Source organism: Ctenopharyngodon idella, chromosome 21 (genome assembly GCF_019924925.1).
Source record: "Ctenopharyngodon idella isolate HZGC_01 chromosome 21, HZGC01, whole genome shotgun sequence".
NCBI lineage: Eukaryota > Metazoa > Chordata > Actinopteri > Cypriniformes > Xenocyprididae > Ctenopharyngodon > Ctenopharyngodon idella.
This window is the reverse complement of record NC_067240.1, coordinates 8939580-8965100: the sequence shown is the minus strand read 5'-3', so window position 1 is coordinate 8965100 and position 25521 is coordinate 8939580. Positions and strand designations below refer to the sequence as shown.

Here is a 25521-nt window from a genome sequence, read left to right as displayed (position 1 = left end):
TTCTCTGATGAAAGTAAATTTTGCATTTCCTTTGGAAATCAGGGTCCCAGAGTCTGGAGGAAGAGAGGAGAGGCACACAATCCACATTGCTTGAGGTCCAGTGTAAAGTTTCCACGGTCAGTGATGGTTTGGGGTGCCATGTCATCTGCTGGTGTTGGTCCACTGTGTTTTCTGAGGTCCAAGGTCAACGTAGCCGTATACCAGGAAGTTTTAGAGCACTTCATGCTTTCTGCTGCTGACCAACTTTATGGAGATGCAGATTTCATTTTCCAACAGGACTTGGCACCTGCACACAGTGCCAAAGCTACCAGTACCTGGTTTAAGGACCATGGTATCCCTGTTCTTAATTGGCCAGCAAACTCACCTGACCTTAACCCCATAGAAAATCTATGGGGTATTGTGAAGAGGAAGATGCGATATGCCAGACCCAACAATGCAGAAGAGCTGAAGGCCACTATCAGAGCAACCTGGGCTCTAATAACACCTGAGCAGTGCCACAGACTGATCGACTCCATGCCACGCCGCATTGCTGCAGTAATTCAGGCAAAAGGAGCCCCAACTAAGTAATGAGTGCTGTACATGCTCATACTTTTCATGTTCATACTTTTCAGTTGGCCAAGATTTCTAAAAGTACTTTCTTTGTATTGGTCATTAGTAATATTCTAATTTTCTGAGATACTAAATTTGGGATTTTCCTTAGTTGTCAGTTATAATCATCAAAATTAAAAGAAATAAACATTTGAAATATATCAGTCTGTGTGTAATGAATGAATATAATATACAAGTTTCACTTTTTGAATGGAATTAGTGAAATAAATCAACTTTTTGATGATATTCTAATTATATGACCAGCACCTGTATATGAATATCATGAGGAAGTGTTATCAGTCCCAGAAAACAGGTCTTAGTCATATATCTACTTAAGTACTGTAAATGAGCATATAAATAAGTCAATTCAATTCTTATATTTAAGCGCATCAAAAATACTTAATACAGGATATTAGGATATTTCCAAGTTCCAAATGGACTATTGTAGGCCTGTTTATTATTATGGACAAATGACTTTTGTATTTATTAGTGGTAACCTTTTTACAGTTTAATTAATAATTATCATTTTTCATTTTCAATATTTTTTTTAATGTAAAACCCAAATCAGGTGGCAAACCACGTTATCATAAATATAATTATGTTAATTGATAAATGATTCCTTCATTGTTGAAGTGAAACCTCCATTTGAAAGGGAAGATTGTTGTAAGGTCATGAACGTGTTAATAAAACAGGGCGGAGCCCGAACGAGTGACGCGTGTGCATGAGGATCACGTGATACACTAAGGCGCTGTCACATAAACATTGTTCTGTTCACAGCTGTTTGACTATCATGCTTATTTTTTTTTATACAGATTGATACATCACGATTAGGCTGTATATCAGCATAAATGAGCGTTTTGTGAGAGGAACGCGCGGTTTGTAGGAGAGCATCGTGATGGAGGAGAGATAGAGATCTGATAGCCACTCCTGCTGTCACCTACACACTGAGTGTACACACTAATACTACACGAACACTGGATGGGATGCATTGGCTGTGACCTCTTCATGCATATAGATCCTCTTTCTAACCAGGATCAGCAAGTTGTCCAGAGAAAGGTAAAACAAAGATGCGTTTGGAGGCCAGTTAGTCCCTTACCTGAACAGATGGGTTAGGCTAAACAGTTAATATAGAATGAATTAATTGTTTCTCTTTCTCTTTATATCATTTCAGTGTGCTTTATTGGTATAGCAAACACTACATTTGTATTGCTAAAGCGTTTGCAGCATCGTGTACAATAAGGAAATCGGTCAATGTAAAATAAATATAACAAGTACTGGCACATGACACAATATTTTCAAGTATTTTTAATTTGACTGATGATTTTTTTAAGAAAAGTGATTTAAAAGTAATACAAGTAGAATTACTTGCAATACAAACCCTTATATTTCTGACCAGTTGGGGCGTTGTCATATGGTATTGTCAATACATTTATATTTAATAATAAAAAAATGGTATCAGTGTATTACATATGACCCAAACTTCTCTCAGGTACCTTTAAAGACATGCTGGCAATGTTATGACAAAATTCAAAATGGCTGACCTAAGAATATAAGTATATTTAAAAAGTAAAAATATCAAGAAAGTACGTTGTAAAACTATGTGTTGAAAATTTTTTTAAAGTGGATGGAAATGTAGTTGGGTGGATATTTAAAACTATCATTTGACTCAACATGACCGAATCAGATTATTTGTTGATTCAGATTACGAGTTATGTCCAGGCCTATCATTGAAATGAATATAACATGTAACATTTAAAAAATAATAATAATTAACATTTTCTCTGGATATAAATTGTTCTTGTGTAGATTAAAACTTGCTCAAAAGCCATAGTGATGTGTGATTTGTGAGCGAATCGTTCTTTTGAAATGATTCTTTTCAGTTAATCAGTCAACTAGTTCACAAATCATTTTGAATTATTGATCAGCAAATAATTTTTTATTTGCATGCTATTTAAATATTTGGTAACACTTTCTATGAAGACCATGCCATATTTATACTTATTTTAAGTATTACTGTTCTATAAATATATAAAGACTCATTAAGACCTATACTGCATTATAAGAACAGTTATAGATACATTTACATTATTTTTATAATTACTTAAAAGCCATGCATTTGCTTTTTCAATGTGCATGCTCATAAGCCATTATACACTGATTTATAAATGATCAAATATAAAATAGTTCCAGAGACACTTGTTTGCTGTATCAACTAGTTATTATGTCTTTAATAGCTAAAGTTTGCATTAGAGGTAATGAATGGTAATTTTGATTTGTTAAAATCTATATCTCCTCAGCCATTTGCATGGTATTGCTTATAGCAGTTTGGAATTATACTTTAAAAATATTGTTGCAGTGTTTTGCTAGTATGTAACATTAAAAAAGATACTTTTTTTTCAACTGTTTGTATTAATGATTTCTTTTGTTTTTATTACAGGAATTGTTGTTCATTAGTTACATTTACAAGTAAGCAACTTAAAATGTAAAATCAGCACATATTCGTGATTTCTTAACATTTGATTTGTGTTTTCACTTTACTTAAAGCCAACAATGATGCATTTATAGAGATTAGCAACTATTATTACTCACAATAAGTATTTATAAGAACACAACACGGCTATTAATAACAATATATTCACTAATTTGACAGAAATAAATCTGAATAAAAAGTCTTATATAACATTATAGCAATGCAAGCTGCATCTTTATAAATACATTCATGGAACCATACGACGGACTAATTAATACTTATAAATCAGTGTATAATGAATTATGAACATGCATTGAAAGGGAAAATGCATGACTTATAAGTAATTATAAAAAATAATATAAATGTAACTATAACTGTTCTTATAATGTAGTATAGGTCTTAATAAGTATATATATATATGTTTATAAAATAGTAATACTTGCTTATAAATAAGTATAAATGGAGCTATAATTCATTATAAGCACGGTCTTCATAGAAAGTGTTACCAAATATTCATATCCAGTCATCTAAAACAACAGGAAAGGTCATGGGAATGGTTAAAATGTGTGGCAACACAATTTCCTATTTAAGTTCACCTTCACACTTAAATTCCACACTCAAACAGATGATTTTACTTGTAATTTGCATTTGGGAAAGTCTGCATTCAACCTTCTCCTGTCCAGCAGCATATATGTGTCATCTTAGTAGGCCAGTGTCTTTAAATCTATTCTATCCAATAAGCTGAGTTTGGTATGATAGAAACCAGATGGACTTAGGCTAATGTTCTTAATCCTCTCTTACATGGCTCTCATGGCCCTGGGACAATGAGGTGAACAGCCCTGTCCCATGGTGTTGTTCTCAGATCAGATGTGCCACCCCATGCCTCGTTTTACTCCAGACTTAGTCTGGTATCAAGTAATCTTGTGAAAAGATCATTGTTTTACACCTTGATTCTCTTCAGGGACCTGAGATCAGCATTGCTGGAGCAACAGACCTTCATGTGCTCAGCTCATGTTACGAATAGTGATTTGTGGGAAAATAACTTGATATCAGTGTCATTCTTGTCTCTCCCCCCCCCCCCCCCCCCCCTCTTACCTATTTGATTCAGTGTGTTTGAGTGGTGGCTGTGTTAGAGATGTACTCGCCACAGAGGAAGGACTTTGTTTCTCTGACGCTGGGAGACCAACACAGCCACAGCTACACCAACGGCAAGCACCGGAGACAGTCCTGCTGGAGGGTTAGTGTTTGGCTCTTTTCTTCTTAAGATGCCATCTGAACTCTACCTTGTTTTGCAGGGCATAAATACGGAGCATTATGTATTCTCGGAGCATTCATTAAGTGTGATGTTCGAAGGCTGATGGCTTCTGCTTCTGCTTCTTTCTTTGTTTGTGTAAATGCGTGCCATTTTCCTGTCTGCGAGACATCTTGACATCTATTTATTATTCTGAGAAGAAAATTCTGGCACTGTAGTCATTGTGTTCAATCCTAGCCAGACCGGAGATGTCAAAACTCTTGTTTGTTTTGTTTTCCCCTCACATTTAATCAACTAATTTGTATATATCACCAGAAAGCAGAAATGCACTCCCTGCTTAGCCAAAAACATAATTATGTAGCTTGAAAAATAACCCTTTAATTTAAAATTTAGCTTAAAGGATCAGTTCACCAAAAATTAAAACACTGTTTCAAATTTTTGCTATTATTTACTTAGTCATGTCTTTCTAAACTATGTTTTTTAATTTTTTTTTCCTTAGGAACCCAAAATGAGGCTCTTTTTTTTTAAGACATTAATACTTTTATTCAGCAAAGATGCATTAAATTGATCAAAAGTGACAATAAAAACAAGCGATATTTAAAATAAATGCTGTTCTTTTGAACTTTCTATCCATTAAAAAATACTGAAAAAAATGTATCATTATTTCCACAAAAATATTAAGCTGCACAACCGTTTTCAGCGTTGTTAATAATAAGAAATGTTTCTTTAGCAGCAAATCAGCATATTTTAAGGATTTCTGAAGGATCATGTGACACTGAAGACTGGAGTAATATGCTGAAAATTCAGCTTTCCATCACAGGAATAAATTACATTCCAAAATATATAAAAAATAAAAAAAAACAATTATTATAAAATATTTCACAATATTAGTGTTTTTACTGTATTTTTAATCAAATAAATGCAGCTTTTGTGAGCATAAGAGACTTATTTCAAAAACATTAATACGTCTAACCGACACAACTTTTGAAAGGTAGTGTATCTAACTTTTGTTTCACACCACAGAAAAAAGAAAATCATGCAGGTTTGAACAAGATGTGAGTAAGGAAATGTAGGAATTTTTTGGATGAACTATAATGCATTCCTTTATCTGAGAGGCGCTAATTGAATTAGGATAGGATGGTTATAATTGAATTGTAATTGATTAAATAGTTAGGATGATTAAACTATAATGACATCCATATTGAGAGAAAAGTTCTTTTAGATATGATTTGTGAGCACAGGATAAACCTTTTCCCTGTAGCTTTGTTTTTGTAGTACTATATTTGGCAGTCATTGCAGTTGTCATTTCAAGCCATCAAATATAAAATTGCTGCACTTTCCTCCGATTGTCCATGTATTGTTTTGGCAGAAATGGAAGCAGCTGTCTCGGCTTCAGCGCAGTCTGATTCTTTTCCTGCTAGCCTTTCTCTTCATCTGTGGGATTCTTTCCTATTCCAGTCTGGCGGAGCAGTGGAGAGGTACTTTATACAGCCCCATTTAATGACATTTCACAGGATATGAAAGGTGAAAGCACAACAGGTAGATGATTGGTACAGCCTCTGCCCGTTTATATTTGATGCTGGGGTAGACGTTTTATTAAACCTCACACAGTTTGCTATTAATAATTCACATGAGATATTTCTGTCTGTTTATTCTCCAGGGCTCTCTGACAGATCGTTGAAGGAGGACTGGGTTGAAATGGATAACAGAGGTCTCAGGCCCATTCCTCCTGGCCTCGTCCCAAAGCTTCCACCAGGAGTTGTCCCTGGGGTCCAGGACGTCCCACCAGAAGTGCTGCCAGAGCTTCAAAGACCAAGCATTCCAATACTTCCCAAACCTCCAGCTATGGTTAGTAGGATGCTTCTCAGATATTTTGGATATACTGTATGTTATATTGGTTACTTTATCATTTTTGCTACTCATTTTTAAGGGGTTTTTACAGCCCCTGCTAAAACAAACAAAAAAACAACTTAAATCTTAAATGTAAGTTGTAATTGTAAAATACAATTGTTTAGAAATTCAAAATAAAAGCTTTTTAAATAAATAAATATTATTAAAGGTCCCCTATTATGCCCATTTTTTAAGATGCAATTTAAGTCTCAGGTGTCCTCAGAATGTGTCTGTGAAGTTTCAGCTTAAAATACCTCACAGATCAGTTATAAATCCATGTTGTAAATACCCATTTCTGATATTTATCTTTTAATATAAATATATTTTAATATTATGTTAATAAAGTACTGAAAAGTGCTGATCTTTTATAAGTATTTATCTTTTAAAAATGCGTTTTGGCCGTTTATGTACATGACAACGTTATTGTCTGCTTTTAAACTACAAAAACACTAATTTTTGAAAACAGTGACGTCATACGTTTTACGTGTTCAGCGTGTAGTGTTTTTTTTACAAAGTGATATTGTTAAGTACTGGCCTGGCAGCAGAATACAGCAATTTTAATCATTTTTGCGGTTCCATGTGAGAGGGATCGTTTTGATAACGTTGTCATCTGCACATGAAAAACCCAAAGATGTTGTTGTGTAAAGGTACCCTAAGATACTAGATTATCTACGCTTGTCTTTTTATGCTGGCCGGTTTGAATCTGCAGAGGAAGCCCCCTAGCAAGCGTGGTCCTCCTGCTCTACAGAAGCGAGGGAATGTGTCAGATTGGCAGGAGAAAGATGGAGAAGAACCCGTGATCAAGAGAGAAGATGACGAAGGGAAAGAAGCAAAAACAGTCATTAGGTTTGGACTTTTTACATTCAAGCAATGAAGGCATTTTTATATGAGACTTTTATTAATGATAATTGGTAGAGGATTAGACATTGACATTTACTTGTTGTTGGCTTAGTATTTAACCTTGTGAGTTAGTAGAGGCATTAAAACTGACACAGTAATTATGGGTTTTATTGCCATTTATTTGTTATTAGTCTCACTCACACGCTTGGAGCTCCTAAAAGCTTTATCTCCTCCACTGAATAAATTTTTACATTGCTGCTTGTCAGATTCATCTGTCACTGTATTTGGGTACATATTTAATAAAAAAATTCCTAAAAAAAAATACACTACCGTTCTGAAGTTTGGGAGCTATATATATATATTTTAGCAAGCATGCATAAAACTGCTAAAAAGTGACAGTAAAGACATCTATAATGTTACAAAAGTTTTCTGTTTCAAATAAATGCTGTACTTTCAAACTTTCTATTCGTTGATGAATCCTGAAAAAAAATACAGTTTCCACAAAAATATTAAGGACTGTTTTCCACATGGATAAAAATATTAAGCATTTCAAATTCTGAAAATATTAACATTTATTTATTGTTTATCATTATTTATTTTTGCTTGCCTCTTCTGGCCCCCGTTTGAAAACTCTGAATTTGGAACACAATCTTATACACACAATGACATTTTAGGCTGTTCTCACACTTGGCAGATTTGGTCCAATTGAAACAGACTTTGGTGTGATTGCTCTGTTAATGCGGTTCATTTGAATAAGTGTGAACGCTTCCATCCAAACCTTGGTGCACACCAAACAAGCAGACAGGGACCAACATTTTCAGGCGGTATGAATATGAACTCAACACGGACCAAAGACATCTAAACGAACCAAAAACAGGACGCGATGTCACAAGATGCACCCCTAAAATGACAGAATGCTCAAGCATACCTGATTTTTCAAAGGAGGCACGATGCCTATTACAGTTCAGTACATGCGTCGGAAGCGCTGTCTCCTCGCAGCAGATCTTCGTTTGTATGCAAGTCCTGGTGCTGTTTTAACTCCTTTGCCAATTTTATTAGCTTTGTATCTTTAGGTTCGTCTTAAAAATGACAGCGTGAACACTAAGGGGCAGTTCTTTTACGTTGGCTTGGTGTGTCACGGCCTTTAGAAAGAGCAAAAAATGAGCAAGAGCAGAAGATAAACATACCTGTGTGCGGATAGTGCCTTAGGGAACAGTTTATTAACAGTTGAGCTATTAACGCGTTGTTTTTAAAGTGATTTGTGATGAGCCTTCATTTCCTCCAGCTGTGTCCTGTTGTGGGAGTCCACCTCCTGCCTTCATAATTGCAGTTATAATCGTGGGGCGGGTGGGAGGAAACGGTGCTATAACGGGTGTCGAATCTCTGGATTGGATGCTAGATAAAATGCTGTCACAATTGATTCCAGTGTTGTTTTTGGACTCCTAGCTGGCGCGGGGCGATGATCGAGGCAGAGCAGGGGACAGAGCTTCAGTCCACCGCCCATGGAAAAGTAGGAACAGTGGCTAATGCAGAGGGAGCTGCCAACTTAAAACCAGGTATCAGAATTCATCCCTCAATTTGAGGTATCGGTCATGTATGTAGCACAAACTGTGCCAAAGTTTGGCTTGTGCAAAAGGCCAACTGTCACAGATGTGTGATCATCTTAATGTCTGTGATTTATTTGTTGTACTCAGTCACAGAGAAGCCCGTGGATCGTGTGGAGGTGGTGCGGGAGGCATTCAGGCATGCGTGGAAGGGCTACAAGGCTTTTGCTTGGGGCCATGATGAACTGAAGCCCATATCTAAGACTCATGGAGAGTGGTTCGGTCTGGGCCTCACTCTCATAGATGCACTAGACACCATGTGGATCCTGGGCCTGAAAGAGGGTGAGTCTTATAACCGCAGCTTCTATTTCTAGACCAGACCACTGTGTGCACATTTCAAATCTATTCCTTGTTTCCTTTCCTTCTGTCAACCTGAGGGTGTTTCTTCAACTACAGGCACTTTTATTTCTCAGGAGTTGTTTTTTAGGGTCAGTTTTTCCATTTTGTTATATGAAGGTCACATTACAACTTAAGTTAAAATGTCTTTTTGCTGCATTTCGGATGACTTTTATGTATACATAGATTTTATTATTTTACTCTTGTTGCAGACTTGCAATCTTAAAATAAAATTAAATAAATAATTATTTCCTTTTTAAACAAGGATAATATAAAGAACATATTTTTTGTGTGAAAATTTTCACACAATAATTTTTTTTTTTCACACAAATCATTTTTTGCATTTAAAAAAAGTCTATTTAGTATTTAAAAAATTATTTTTTACAAAAATGACAATGTCAGTAAAGTGCATTTTTGAGATAAAATGATTTGTGATGAGTGTGAAGAAAAAAATTGAGGTCAGTATCACATTTGAACTGAATAATTTAACTTTGCTAAAATTGTTAGCAAAAAAAAAAGTTTTCCTCATTGATAATAATGTTTCTTGTGCAGCAAATCAGTATATTATAATGATTTCTGAAGGATCATGTGACACTGAAGACTGGAGTAATGATGCTGAAAATTCAGCTTTGCCATCACAGGAATAAATTACATTTGAAAGTATTTGTTTTTACAGTATTTTTGATCAAATAAATGCAGCCTTGGTGAGCATAAGAGACTTTTTTTTTTTCATTAAAACAAAGTCTATTTTCTAAAAGTCCACAGGGCCTAAAGTGTCCATATTTGAAGAAAAACTCATGAATAAAAAATATGAAAAAGACTATATAAATATGAATAATGATAGAAAAAATAGTACTCTAACTCTCTCTCTCCCTCTCTATGTGTGTCTCTCTCTTTCTAATTCTTTCTTTATTAGAGTTTGCAGAGGCCAGGAAGTGGGTCGAGACAGAATTATCTTTTTCCAAGAATGTGGATGTGAATCTTTTTGAGAGTACCATCCGTATTTTGGGGGGTCTCTTGAGCACATACCACTTGTCCGGGGACACACTTTTCCTGGATAAAGCTGTAAGTACTTCATATCTTTATTTAATTTAGTACCATCCTCATTATCCTTCATTTTTGTCCTAGTAAAGGACATAGTATAACTTTAAAGTTTTATAGCTTTTGGCTTACACAGATAAGTCAACTAGACCCCTGATAAACTCAACATATGTTGTGTCTCTGTTTTTGTAGAAAGACATTGGCTTTAGATTAATGCCTGCCTTCAAGACTCCATCTAAAATCCCCTACTCTGATGTGAACATTGGTAAAGGAACTGCTCACCCTCCACGCTGGACCACAGACAGCACAGTCGCAGAGGTGACCAGCATTCAGCTGGAGTTCAGAGAGCTCAGCCGACTCACACAGGACCCGCAGTACCAGGTACTTTTATTTTATTTTATGTTATGTTATCTTATGTTATGTCTTGTATTTATGTCTTCCTCTGTTCTCAGAATGCAGTGGAGGAGGTGACCAGACAGGTCCACAGACTGGAGGGAAAGCGTGATGGTCTGGTGCCCATGTTCATCAACACAAACAGTGGGAAATTCACACGGCGAGGGGCCTTTACTCTGGGGGCCCGTGCGGACAGCTACTACGAGTACCTGCTCAAACAGTGGCTACAGGGTGGCAAGAAAGAGACTGAGTGAGTTACACTAACAGCAGATACAAATGCAGCTTTGGCTGATGGTTCATAAATTTAGTGCTTAGACCGGGTGTCAATAGCCCACTGGTGCTTTTAGCTAATGGGTTCCAGAGAATTGGCGATGCTCACTGAGCCTAATGTACTGAAGTTAAGGTTCCGGTCACAGATGGGGTGGTATGATTGATTCACATTGTCAGTTATTGATAGAATGAATTGCACCGGGAAAGAATGAAAAATATCTGAGCATGTTTTAATTGTTACGTAACGATATGCTACTTAGCTTTGACAGTGATAAAAGCACAGGGCATTTGTGTTGCTCTTGACAACCTGGAGTTGATTCGTGCATTCAGTATTAGATTATTTTATTATGATGTCAGTCATTTTGTGATGTAATTGGTTTCAAGAGGTTTTAAATTATATAAGTGCAGATGCTCAAGTTTAGTACTCAAGTGTTTAAAAACCTTGTGCTTTGAAGTAGGAAAAAAAACAGCGGTAATAATCCACTGGTTTAAGGTGAAGTGTGTAATTTGTGTGCCACTAGGATCACCAAAAATAAGTCACAGAAATAAAGCCTTCCTGAAATAGGCTTCACTTTCCCTGGCAGCTATTGGATGGTCAAACAGATAGTCCCTCCCCAAACTCATATGATTGGTGGAGAGTGGAGACAGTGTTGCTCAACGTATTTTAACATAAAAAAATAATATATTGGTATAATAATGCAAAAAAAATGGTTTAACTGTAATTCCAGCAAACGTCATTATTGCTCATATATTTTAAAGTATTAAGTAGGGATGCACAATAATATATTTTATATATATAATATATATAATATATATCACAATTGGATATTGGATATTTAACTGTGCATGCTCATTTCCTTTATTTTTATATTTATATTCAACCTGCTATTGATGGAATTTTCCGTCATTTATGAAACAAAGCTTCCCCGCCATTGACAGAATTTTCCGGCTTTCCATGTTTTCACTGTTATATGGTAGGGGGCACTATTATGCAACTTCTGAAAGAGTAGAGAATCTCCGGACCAAAACAGGCAAAAAAGGAGCAGAAACAAGCGATAAAAGCATTGCTTATGCACATTGTAGTCTTTGAAACACTTTTTTAAGAATATTTTTTATGAAATTTACCCACATTCAAATATTGATTAAAAAAAAGAATGCATGAAACTAGAATAAAACGCTTCCCTGCCCTTGATGGAATTTTCCAGCTTTCCGTGTTTTCACTGTTATATGGTAGGGGGCACTATTAGACATCTTCTGAAAGAATACAGAATCCCCTGATCAAAACACAGGTGAAGAAGAAGCAGAAACAGGCAGATGCATATGTAAAATCATCAACATTAAACAGCATATAAATCATAACTGCCTAACGTTACTGAATGAATTGTCAACTCAGGAAAAGGTACAGGACTGTGAAGCTTTGGGGGTGTTGATGGATGTGATCTACTCCATCTATGTTTTGATCATCGTTCTGAATCCGATCCAGATGTAGCCTTTGACAAAAACTAATTATATAATTATATATTTGTGTATTATACTGATCAGTGTCAGTTGATATTGGAAATATTTTGGAAAATATTGGATATTTACTTGTGCCTGCTCATTTTCTCTATTTTCACATTTAGATTACCCCTACTGTCAATTAATGCTGATGATTATATTTTTGCAATGATTATATTTTTTAGTGTTTTATTTCATTTATTTAGACAAAATAGTATTGAATTGTAATATCCGTCCGTTTGTCAGTTATCAACCATAACATGAAAATAATTATTGGCTCCTTAAATGGAGTGGCTTTTTTGAGGAGAGGTGTGCTATAACTTTTCTAACTAGTTGCACTTAAACATTTTGTCTGACGGACAATAAAATGGGTGAGAAAGCCACCACAACACCCCAGCATCATGATGACAACTGTCATAGGCATGTTTCGCACATGTCCACCACCATTAGCGACAGTGCCAAGGTGTCATTGCTCCTGGAAAAATGCGACATCAGCCATTTTCTTCAGTTGACAGGATGTTATTCTGTCTTCTTATTCTCTCTGTTGGTGCGATTCAGTCTCTGTTGAGCTTGACAGGTCATTGTCATGCACGTCAGTGCTTCTGCTCACACCTGAGTCTCGTTAGACTCCCGCTGTCTTGACATCACACACACTTGCTCCTCGCTGATAGTATTTTTTCATAGGGTTTGGTTTTGAATAATTCAATAAAAAGGTGTTCTCTGGGGTTCGGTAGATACTGACTGTTAATGAGTTGATAAATGTCTGGTCTGGAATATCAAATCCACCCAAGACCAGGTTGGTGATGGATATGCTAGTCAATGACGGGGAAGGTGGTCCATTTAAATGACCTCTGAATACTGTCTGTTATCTCGCTAAGACCTTGATGGTGTTGGATCGCTGCCCTCACTATCTATATGTTTGATTTTATACATCACAGAGACATATGAGGATCTACTGAGGTCTGGACACTCTCAATGTACAATTAAGTTGCAATAGCTTATTTTTGTCTCTAGAGGGCGAACTCAATCGCTTCAAATGCAGAGTGTGATGTATGTATATCATTCCAGGCTGCTGGAGGACTATCTTCAGGCTATAGAAGGTGTCAAAAAGAATCTCTTAAGACAGACTTCTCCTAGTAAACTGACCTTTGTTGGGGAGCTGTCCAATGGCCGCCTCAATCCCAAGATGGTGAGAAAGTCATAACCTTATTTCAGCCACCAAGTGTCATTCTTAAAGGGATAGTTCACCTAAAAATGAAAATTCTTATTTACTCACCCTTAAGTTTTTCCAAAGATGTATGCTTTTATTTTTTGTCTACTTTAATGTTCCACAGAAAAAAAAAAAAACAACAACAACATGAGCGTGAGTACAAAATGAAAGAGTTTTCATTCTTTATTCCTTTGAGCATCCTTACGTGTTTGCTCTATAAATATATTTCATCTTTACCATACAGCATCTGTTCCTATAATCTCCAGGCTTAAATCTAGTGGTTTTAATGAAATTGGCTTCCTCACGAGGATGGAAATAAACCAGCATAATGGTAATTTGAGACTTTTGTGATGCGTACAAATCTTTTTTAACCCTGACATATGAAATAATAGTCAGTAAAATGCAATTTTTTGAAATGGAACAGTTTATTGAACCTTTAGACAAAATCTTAAAAAAAAAAAAAAAAAAAAAAGGTAGAGAAAGTTTGCATATGTTTTTTGTTGAGCATCATATGTGGTAAATGAGTTTTTATGGCTCATATAGTATGATATACTGGAGCTCATGCTCGAGGAGAAAAAAAAAACAAACAGTTCCATAGTATGGGGGGAAAAAAAATGTTTGGTTGCCTACATTCTTCAAAATATCTTCTTTTGTATTCAGCAGAAGAAAGAAATTCATACAGGTTAGGAACAACTTGAGCGTGAGTAAATGATGACAATTTTCATTTTTGGGTGAACAATCCCTTTAATTGCTTAGTATATAATCAAATCTGTGTAGATTTTTATTGTGGAGTTGAAACATAGAAGGCAGTCAATCAGAAGGCAGAAGGCATGTAGCAAGGTTTTGATAATGTAGAGGCCTTAAAATTTTGTGTATCAAATATGATATAGTATGCTTTATATGGTAAATTTCTTTCAACAACACTCTCTCTGTGTCATCCAGGATCATTTGGTGTGTTTTCTTCCTGGCACGCTGGCTCTCGGTGCTCACAACGGCCTGCCCGCTGATCACATGGACCTGGCTCTGCAGTTGATGGAGACGTGCCATCAGATGTATGCACAGATGGAGACGGGCCTGAGCCCAGAGATCGCTCACTTTAATCTGCAGAACCATAACGGACGAGACATCGATGTGAAGGTTCATTAACCTGTACAGTCACCACTCATTTTTGACAATAAACTCCCTGGGTGGTTGGAGACAAGGCCTTAAACTGCTGATGCAGGTTTTGGAACCAAACCATAATGCCTTTTCTCTCCTTTGTCTAGAAATAAAATGCTAATAGACCCCCAAATAGTGCAGAGGCTGTGTTAGGTTCAGATTGTCTAATCAAGGTCTTTATGTTTTCTTTTCTAGAACAAAACAATTTCTGCGCTCAGCACTGATGAGGATGACCTTTATAATAGTTGGTGCCCTTTTACATTAACAGGTTTTTTTTCTTTTCTCACAATATGTGTGTGCAGCCTGCAGACAGACACAACTTGCTGAGACCCGAGACTGTTGAAAGTCTTTTCTACATGTACAGATTCACCAAGGACAGCAAATACAGGGACTGGGGCTGGGACATACTGCAAAGTTTCAACAAGCACACCAGAGTGAGTGAGAACTGCAACATTTTTCTGGTTTACATTACAAGGGGAGCGAACACCCTTGTAATTCGCTTCAACCTTTTCTAACTTTATGAATGATTATTTTAGGTTTAAGTGTTGTGTGTAAAGGAACTGGAAGCAAGCAGATTATGGGTGTTTCTAAACTAGCATGTAGTGCCATCTGCTGTTAAAAACCAAGCTCAGAATTGATTTGAGAGAGAATCGCAATACATTGGAAACGGGCGTTTCCTCTGAAGAGGCAAGGGAGGCAGTGCCTCCTCAAAAAAAATAGGATGAGAAAATAACCCATATTACATATAAAACAACACAAATATTACAAATTATGACATTAAAAAGAGCGCAAGTCACTCGTATTTCTTAAGGAACACTGCCCAACAGCGACACCCGCAGGTAAAGTTACAGCAGGAGTCATGCCTCCCTTTGCTTTCATAGAAAACCATTAGACCCCCGGTGTGCAGCGGGTTTTGTGGGGGGTAATTGAGAATGAATGGGGGAAAGTCACGTGAGAGGAGGCAATGTCTCCATCGCGCTATGATTGGATGTAATTGGTTATGATTGTATATGATTGGTTTGTGCGATAAATCCCGCCTCCGTTTTTAAGTTTGAATGAACAAATGATGGCGTCAATGGGAAGACTAATTGAAAAGTAAGTAAACAGATCACCCAGTTAGATATCACTGCTTTATGTCACGTCAAAATCAAACTTGAAATGGACTGAAAACACGATGACTGCGGGGGTTTTTAGTGCAATCAGCTCGGTGAAATTAAAAATACAATTTGTGTCTGTGACAGACGGTGTTTACGGAGCATGACTGATGATCCAAAATAGCCTAAGTTGACTATTAAAAAGAAAAACATCAATACACAAATAAAATATATTGTTTAAATTGTTACAGCCTTTAGTTATTATTTTGGAATGAATGTAGAAATGCTTAAAACACTAACTTGATGAGATTGACTTGGTTTTGATAAATAGAACATTTATTACAATACATTGTTAATGTAAAATTACAAAATAGAATTGTATTTGGTTTCTTTTTTTCTTTTTTGATGTAATGTTCATTTAACAAGGAAGATGTGTCAATGTTAAGAGTAATGCACATGAATTTACATTGATTCATAAATAAATAAAAAATTTGCCTGCTCATTTCAGAACACCACTGCACGCCACTGATTGGAAAATATCAGAATCACTGCAGATTCTTTGTATCACGAATCGAGAATCAACGTATTGTCCCAGTCCTAATATATATACAGTCAAACCAAAATTTATTCAGACACCTTGAACATTTCATTCATTAATACAGTTTATTCACTATAGTTTAAAAAAATTGTAATAAAATATGACAAGATCTCAGAGTTAAACTGTGTCAGAAAAAAATAATGTTAATTATGTCAGATAACAATTAAGCAAAACATGGTCAGGTCAAAGTGTCTGAATTTTTGGTTCCAAATTTTGTATTAATTTTACTGGTAGTCCACTGAATGAAGAGTTTTTGGGTACAATATGTCACAGTTTACTTTATTTTGCTATCCTCACTTACATAAATGAACTATAGTGTCCTGCACTCATTTTTTGATATAAAAATATATCAAAAATGTCTGAATAATTTTTGGTTTGACTGTGTGTGTGTGTGTGTGTGTGTGTGTGTGTGTGTATATGTGTATATGTGTATATATATATAATATATATATATATATATATATATATATATATATTGTTAATTTAATTAATTAATTTTTGTATTTATTATTTATTTGTATTTATTTTTAATTATTTAATGTTAATTTTTATTTATTTTTAATTTTCATTTAAAAATTGATATTTATTTATTATTTTATATTTATGTATAAATAAAATATAAATTATAATTAAGCCAATATTAGATTTGTTGTTATTTATCAGTGTCAGTCCATATTATAGAAAATCCACGACTGTACTATATATTTCTCTTTTTACATTTAAATAACTTTTGTGATCATCTAATGTTCACTTAACATTAATCTCTAAAAGGACTAACAATTTAATAACACTCCTCTTAAGCAAATCTCATAATGATTTTTTCTTAAAATCCATTTTTCCCCCAGTACATTATAATGTTTTATGCCTAAATTCACTTGTAACTTTTTTTTTAAGACAAAATTGTATAGAATTGGAATATCTTTCATTTATCAGTCTCAGCTGGAAGCTTTTCACTGCCCATTGAACAGTGTGCTAGCTGTGCCAATAATAAATAAACAAACTTGACTTCTTTACTCAATTTCTGTCCCAGGTCCCCAGTGGGGGCTACACCTCCATAGGTAACGTCCGTGACCCACTGAACCCCGCACCCAGAGATAAGATGGAGAGCTTCTTCCTGGGCGAGACGCTGAAGTATCTCTTCCTCCTGTTCTCTGACGACAGCGAGCTGCTCAGTCTGGATAAGTACGTGTTCAACACTGAGGCCCATCCGCTGCCCATATGGCCCTCGGCCTCATGAGGGGAAAAGAAGCCGGAATCATGCCAGTCCTCTCTTGCAGTGATGTTTGGGTTTCAACAGGAAATGATGCAGGCTTACACAGGAAGTGACCCCTCAGAGCTGCTCTGCAGGAAGGTTTCTGCTCTAAACTGAGGTGGCGGGTTATGCATCGACCTTTAACTGTGCATTTGAGCTTTATTTAAATGCAGTGAGACTCTTTACTCACCCAGAAGAACAAGTTTGGTGGAGGTGTTACTCATTATGGGTGGTGAAACATCTCAAATATTGGTTCCTCTTTTTACTCTATACTTAACAAGACTTCACTTATGTTTGAGCTCATGGGACAACTGCAAAGTGTTGGACAAGCCCATGCAGCTGCCACAATTTTTAGATGTCTCATCTTCCATATTTGGGACAGAAACATTAGTGTCAGCTCCATAAATCACAAGGCAGACTGCTGAAATCACACACTGTGAAAAATGCCAAGCACTTTGTAAAATGAAGACTTCTTTTTTTGTTAACGTTGTTATTTCTGTATGTATAGATGGATGCTCTCCATGTGAGTGCTGTTACAGAAGGAAACTGCGTGTCAATTTCTAAATGTCTCCCTTATGTGAGAGTCAGGATGCATTAGGGAACATATTGGGTACTTTACAGATCATCTGGAGATTTATTTGGTAGCCCTCTGGGATTGTGTAGTTTTCTGTTATTTATGTTGACTTTAGTGAGCGTACTTCAGTGAACGCTAATGATTTGATGTAGCAGATGCCGCCCGAAGCCCTGCTTGTGTTACTACGCTGTAGATTTACATTGTTATCTACAAATTTTGGAAGCTGTTGCACGGCACTGGATGCTGTGATGCTACATTTAGCTGAACCGTGATCAAATGTGGATATATGTTCATTTATTATTTAATTCTAATTTCACAGCACAACTAATTGAAAACATTGCTTGAAAGATGAACCGTTTCTCATCGACAGTCAAGATTGGTTCTGATATTAGAGCTACAAAATTTCCTTTGTCATATTAGAGTGCAGTCATACTCTATATCAGCCCACTGCCATCTGTTTTAATATGTTAGATGATTGTAGACAGGTTTGAAACGATTCAATGAATCACTCACCCAACAATGAAATGAAAACGTCGTCATATATTCACCCTCACGTCGTTCCAAACACGAATTACGTTCTTTCTTCCTGGTCAATTCTGAATTAATTTCTCCTTTTGTGTTCCAAGAAAGAAGGTTGTACAGGTTGTAAATGATCACAGAAGTTTGATTTTTAGGTGAACTGTCTTATAATAAATCTTTAATTTAGGTCCTTTATTTGGTCTGATATTTAATTTTTTGTTTCCACCATTGGACAAAAAATAAAAAATAAAATAAAAAAGGTAATTACTTTTTATCTCACAATTCTGACTTTTTTTCTTGCAATTGGGAATGTATATCTAGCAATTCTGACTTTTTTCTCGCAATTGTAAATTTATATCTTGCAATTCTGACTTTTTCTTGAAATTGGGAATGTATATCTTGCAATTCTGACTCTTTTTCTCGCAATTGCAAATTTTTATCACGCTTTTTTCTCGCAATTCTGACTTTTTTTCCTCACAATTGCAAATTTATACCGCAATTCTGGCTTCTCGCAATTAAAAATTTATATCGCAATTCTGACTTTTTTTCTCGCAATTGCAAATTTATATCAGAATTCTGACTTTTTCTCACAATTGCACATTTTTTTTCACGCTTTTTTTCTCACAATTCTGACTTTTTTTCTCGCAATTGCAAATTTATATCGCAATTCTGATTCTCGCAATTAAAAATTTATATCACAATTCTGACTTTCTTGAAATTGGGAATGTATATCTTGCAATTCTGACTCTTTTTCTCGCAATTGCAAATTTTTATCACGCTTTTTTTCTCGCAATTCTGACTTTTTTGCAAATTTATATCGCAATTCTGACTTCTCGCAATTAAAAATTTATATCGCAATTCTGACTTTTTTTCTCGCAATTGCAAATTTATATCAGAATTCTGACTTTTTTTCGCACAATTGCAAATTTATACAGTATCTTTTTTTCTGAACTGGGCTTTAAAACACTTATGAGTTAAAATTTCGAGTTTATAACTCAATTCTGAAAAAAGTCAAAGAGAAAACTCGGATTTGCGAGAATATCTTAGAACTGTGAGCTGACTTTTTTCTTCTCAGAATTGGACTATGACGCACAATTGCGAGTTTACATCTCAAAAAACTTTTTCTCGCAATTGTGAGTTTATATCTCGCAATTCGTACTTGTTTTTCTCACAATTGCGACTTTATTTCTCTTGTGCTGTCAAATGTTTGTTTCTCTTATCATATCATGTGCCTTTGGTCAAACAGCAGTTATCCAATCAAAACAATCAGGCCTTCAGAAGCTGTCAAATAATCCTTTATCTGAAACAATCCATTTTCAGGGTGATTGACATTTGCATTACAATATGTCTGTTCCGTGTCACATTCCTCTTGCTGCTTCTAGTGACATAACGTAAAATCCGCATCGCTTGTGCCTTTCGATTTATAGAATACAGAGTGAACGCATGATAATGAGAGATTTCTCCCTGATTGCTTCTCTCGTCTCTTTGCTGCAATCAGCGGTTTGTGATTACCGTTTGTGCTCGCCAGCGAATGTTAAATGAAGGAGCCCGGAGTGGACACAGATCTGATGAGGGCTTCTGAAGGTCAGGTTGTGTTAGATGTATTAATATCCAGCACAGCTGAGCTGTATTTCATAATGATGAACTTGTGAATGATATCTATGTTGTAAGATACAAGCAGGTCTCTGGGGATGTTGATATTTGTAAAGTGTAAAAATGAAATGGATAAAAAAGTAGACTATAAAGTAAATTATTAATAGCCATGGTCATGAGCTTTTTTTGTTGTTCATTTGTTTGGGATTCATCCGAGCTTTACTTTCCTTTAATTATTATTATTAATATTATTATTATTATTATTATTTTGGATTGCATTTTTTATGTAGCGAAATGAAAAGTCACCGATTTATCACATGCAATTGCAAAGTGCCACCTTTGAGACTTAATATTATAGAATGTATATTTCTACAATTTCCTAACAAAGAGGAACTCTACCTAGTCTAGTGTGATTATGCAATCTGTTCATGTTATTAATTATATGCATACTTTTCCATGCTAATTAAATTATGCTTATTACATATTCATATGTTAAAATCTATGAAAAAATGCTATCCTGCAAAATGAATTCCCTGGAAGTGGATATTAAATTAATATCGTAAAAGTTGTTCTTGTAAATAATGTTTGAAATGTCTTGTAAATATTCCTACTTTAAAAACATACTGTAACAAAAACATTAACAAAATAAAACCATCCAGCAGAAGTTATCTTTGTGTTCTTTTTAACAAATGCAGAGGTTCGTTGGCATACTTCAAATCAGTGCAACCAATACAGTGCCTGACATCCACTCAGATATGTAGTTCAGCCAAGCACACGTTATCTCAGATCCCACTCGGATACCCATCTCAACCAGGGCAGAAACAGCACTGTGAGAATTTTCAATTTCCACTGTGAACATTTTTTGTCGTTGACTTGTATGGGGGTTTTCAGTCATGCACTTTTTTGGTTGCCAATGTGAGAGAGTCAGAATGTCAATGTCGTGTTTGGTCATGCATTTATGATAAAGGCTTGGACACACTGCTGCCCAGAACTAGTTTAGATCACAGCTTCCTGCCATCTGAGAGCTTCAGCATAAAGAGAACAATAGGTAATGTGTTTGTGTCCCTTCTAAAACCTAAAATGACAAATGGCACGAAAGTGTGGAGGAAGATCACAAGGGCTTATGGTTCCATTTGGGACAGGGCCACAGAAGACTAGGAAGAGAGGTGCTGCAACAATGTAAAATATGTGAAAAATGTTTTTTGAAAAAACAAGCATGAAAACCTAATCTATTAGACCCCAAAAACACAATTAAGATTTTGTAAAAGGGCATAATAGGTCCTCTTTAAACAAGGCACATTTTAATCTGAGCAAAACTGAATATTATAATAAGACAGAAAGTATGTGTATTTTGTGGTTCCCTTTCAAGGAAACTTGTGCTGTATCATAGTATTGACGCTTTGGGAACGCCTCTGCATGATTGCGTCTGAAGCATGTGTGTGAAATTAGTCCAATGGCAAAATGGGACGTCGTGACCAGGAAAGCATAAAGGCACATCCGGAATGAACAGCGTTAGCTTCTGTGCCTCAGCAAGTGCTCTGTGTTGAAACTGTTTGTCTTATTTAGTGTTGTCTGGATGGGGGGTTGCGTCCGATATTAGATTTGCACCATCTGAATCGTTCAGGCAAGAAGCTTCAAGATGTTGACTTTGAGGCAGATCGCAACTCAAATCTGGACTGGTTTGTCACGATAGATCTAAAAGGCACATACTTCCACGAATCCATCCTTCCACAACACAGGAATTTCCTGAGGTTTGCTATCGGGGCAGAAGCGTACCAATATAGGGTTCTTCCCTTCTCTCTAGCTTTATCACCACGCACTTATGAAATGCGTGAATGCAGCTCTGGCTTCGTTTAGAGTCCAGAACATCTGTGTGTTGAATTATATAGACGATTGGCTAATCTTAGCTCAGTCGGAGCATATGGTGGTTCGGCATCAAGATGTCATTCTCGCCCACATGCAAAAGTTGGTGTTAAGGCTGAACGCCAAGAAGAGTGTGTCTCCAGCACAGTGGACCATTTTTCTTGGCGTGGTGTGGGATTCAGTGACGATGCAGGCCCGTCTATCACTTGCTCATGTTGCTGTGCTAGTAGCACAGTTCTGGCCAGCCCGAGTATGGTATTCTGACCTTGTGTCCCTCCTCGACGGCTCTCCCCTGGAGATTCCGGTCAGGGGGGACCTTCTGTCTCAGGCAGGGGGCACAATCCTTCACCCCTGGCCAGAGTTATGGAAGCTGTGAGTTTGGCCTCTGTGGGGGCCCAACTCCTAGACTCAGGTCTCTTAACTGAAGTTGTTGAGACCATACTTCACTCCAGAGCTCCCTCCACGAGGAAACTGTATGCTTAGAAGTGGAGAGTTTTCACTTCATGGTACAGAATGTGACCGTGGGACCCAGTTAACTACCCGGTTGGTTCGGTGCTGGAGTTCCTGCAGGATCATTTTTTCACAGGACTATATCCTTCCACACGGAAGGTGTACGTGGCAGCAATAGCTGCCTGCCATGTCCCTTTAGGTGGTGTATCACTAGGGAGAAACCTGTTGGTGACACATTTCCTCTGTGGTACTTTGAGGCTAAAGCCTGCAAGCTGCACTAGAATACCGGCCTGGGACCTGGCCATTGTGCTAGAACACAGGTATCAAACACAAGGCCCGCAGGCCGAATACGGCCCACAAAGGTGTCCAATCCGGCCCGGAGGATGATTTGAACAATAATTAAAAAGTAAATCATAAATCCAAACGGTTATTAGTTTTATTTTGGCCAATATCTATTCTGGACTTGCAAACAAACTGCTTTGCAATCATTTCCCAAACTGTCGTTTGTGTGGAAATATTACGAAGTCTGTAAACAGGACGTTAACAAAGCCACATGCTGAATACAGACGCAAAGAGAAGAACACACACGCGCCAGCAGAGCAAATACTGTACCAGGCCAAGCTCACTGTTTGTGAAATATAGGAAGAAAAATATAAATATTGAATTGGGTTTTATATGAATGTAACTTAGAAGGGAACTGTCTTCAGAAAAGTTTTGATCTCCATATAAGTAGCCTACAGTTTGGCCTTTTATAGAACAAATAAACAACAAATAAAAAAATAAATTAAAGAAAAAAATGGCAACCGGTATTAAATTTGCTCCAAAAAAATTGGAATTGGCCATAAAAAAAAATCAATAATAAAAAATATCAAATAAAACATTATTTTAAAAATCTAATAAAGTCTTTTCGCAGTAAAAACAAATGCAGTTTTCAAAAAGCAGTGTGTTTTTTTTTCTTGCAAATTAATGTGTAGTTTGTATGGTTAATATTAATGTAACTGCCAGCTCACTAAGGTTTAAAGAAAATTCAGCCCGCACATGGTTACATTTTTTCCCATCCGGCCCTCAACCTGAAATGAGTTTGACACCCCTGTGCTAGAAGGTCAATCTACAGTCCCCCATTGAGCGTATTGAGGCTGTTGCAGAGAAGTTTCTGACCTTAAAAAGTGTTTCTTAGCCATCACGTCTCTTAAAAAAATAAGAGACTTCCAGGCCCTGTCTGTGCCTATGTGCCTTGAGTTTGCACCGGGATGGTTAAGGTATTCTTATTCCCTAGACCAGGCTATGTCCCTAAGGTGCCTACCAATACCCCGTGGCCTATAATCTTACAAGCCTTTCCGAGATCAGGACCAGGAAAAGCTGAACCTTGTGTGTCCAGTGAGAGCGTTGAATGTTTATATTCACAGAGCTGCCATGTGGAGGAAAACCGATCAGCTGTTTTCTGCTTGAGATCACCTAAGGAAGGACTTCATGCGTCCAAGCAGACATTAAGCAAGTGGATAGTTGGGGCTATTTCTCTTGCCTATGAGGTCTCTGGCCAGCCCTCACATTTGGCTGTCAGAGCTCATTCTACCAGAAGTATGGTGGCTTCTAAGGCCTTACAGTTGGAGGTGACCCTGCAAGATGTATGTGATGCAGCGAGCTGGTCCTCTTTACTCACATTCATAGGCTCTACGATTTGGACTTGGGCTCTGCCCTGGGTTCAGAGTTACTCCTAGCTTAGTTGTGCTCGCAGTATTCACACAGACAGGCACTTGTAAGCATGTGCCCGTGAAGTCCCTTTTTGCCATTTCACGCACATGCTTCAGATGCATTCATGCAGAGGCATTCCCAAAGTGTCAATACTATGACGCAGCGTCTCGTTCCCCTTCTCAGGGAACAAGGGTTACAGTCTTAACCCGAGACTTTTTTTTTTTTTTTTCACTGCTCAATTAAGGATATATTTTAAGGATATTTTTAAAAGGAAGAGAACTGATAAAAATGAAAATTGAATTTTTAACTGGTCCTGACTACAATGTTTTACTCTTCCAGACTTGGAAATTTAATATGCCATTCTTCAACATATCAGTTATCATTTTGACATTAAAATATTTTTCTAAATTAAAGATTTATAGATAAATTTTGAAGTTGAACAGGAACATTTGGTTGACAGAGCCAGTGGCCTGTGTCTATATCCCAGAGCAGAGCTTGAGAACTACAACTCAAGCTTATCCACTTCTTTTGCCATAAAATAGCTGGACCACACCTGAGGAATACCTGACCTGATATGGTTAAATTTGTTCCCAGAGTTCAAAACTTGAGCATGGCCAATTTTCTGCATGACGATGAAGTGTGACAGGCCCACGGCCGCTACCTCTCCAGCCTTGAGAAACCGCTGTATAATTGCTTCTCGTCTCATCAGGACTGTTCCTGCCTCTTCAAACATCATGGCCTCTGTTGGCTCCACCGAGAAAAGGGCACCAAATTAAAGGAATATGACATTTGTCTTAAGGTTGAATGCTGGAACTTTAATTGGTTGTACTGTAGTTGTTTTTTTTCTAACACAGTTGACGTCTTTTATGGTTGTGTTTGTTGCTTTCTTTTTTCGTGACAATTTTATACATTTTATATAATATTTTCACTGGTTTTAAACTAGCATGATTTGATCATGTTTATTTGATTTGCAGTTAATATCATTGATTTGCAAAAATAAAGCATGATCAATTTTGCAATCAAGGTACATTTTAATACTATTGAATTATAGTCACTGATTCTGAGTATTGTATAAAAACCATATCTATATAGTTATATATTTAAATTTTTCATTTATTTTAAAATTTGTGGTCCCACTTTATATTAAGTGGCCTTAACTACTATGTACTTACATTTAAATTAATCATTTGATACAATGCACTAAAAATCCAGATCAGATGGAGGACCTGCACCTAGACATGACCACATCACAGCCCTAAAGTGTCAGCAGAGATTGTGTCAACTAGACAATCCCCTGTGAAGGCCTCATCAACACGGCAGCCAGCACAGATCCCCAA

The 25521-nt window shown here is 36.6% G+C and overlaps 1 protein-coding gene across 1 annotated transcript; it reads left to right on the top strand.

Moving 5' to 3' along the window:
* The first annotated feature begins 1306 nt into the window (after window positions 1-1306).
* Window positions 1307-19184, top strand: man1b1a (mannosidase, alpha, class 1B, member 1a). The gene is made up of 14 exons (XM_051878377.1): window positions 1307-1644; window positions 4167-4295; window positions 5680-5788; window positions 5971-6158; window positions 6910-7046; window positions 8487-8596; window positions 8735-8926; window positions 9897-10045; window positions 10214-10402; window positions 10474-10664; window positions 13250-13370; window positions 14334-14528; window positions 14852-14983; window positions 17272-19184. Exons 2-14 carry the CDS (start codon window positions 4194-4196, stop codon window positions 17476-17478), a joined length of 2022 nt encoding a protein of 673 aa, XP_051734337.1. The 5' UTR covers window positions 1307-1644; window positions 4167-4193; the 3' UTR covers window positions 17479-19184.
* The last annotated feature ends 6337 nt before the right edge of the window (window positions 19185-25521 follow it).

Coding starts and splice junctions, on each gene's coding strand:
- man1b1a (XM_051878377.1), top strand. CDS start 4,194: ATGTACTCGCCACAGAGGAAGGACTTTGTTTCTCTGACGCTGGGAGAC. Junction 7,047..8,486: donor GAAGCAAAAACAGTCATTAG/GTTTGGACTTTT, acceptor TTGGACTCCTAG/CTGGCGCGGGGCGATGATCG. Junction 14,529..14,851: donor GACGAGACATCGATGTGAAG/GTTCATTAACCT, acceptor ATGTGTGTGCAG/CCTGCAGACAGACACAACTT.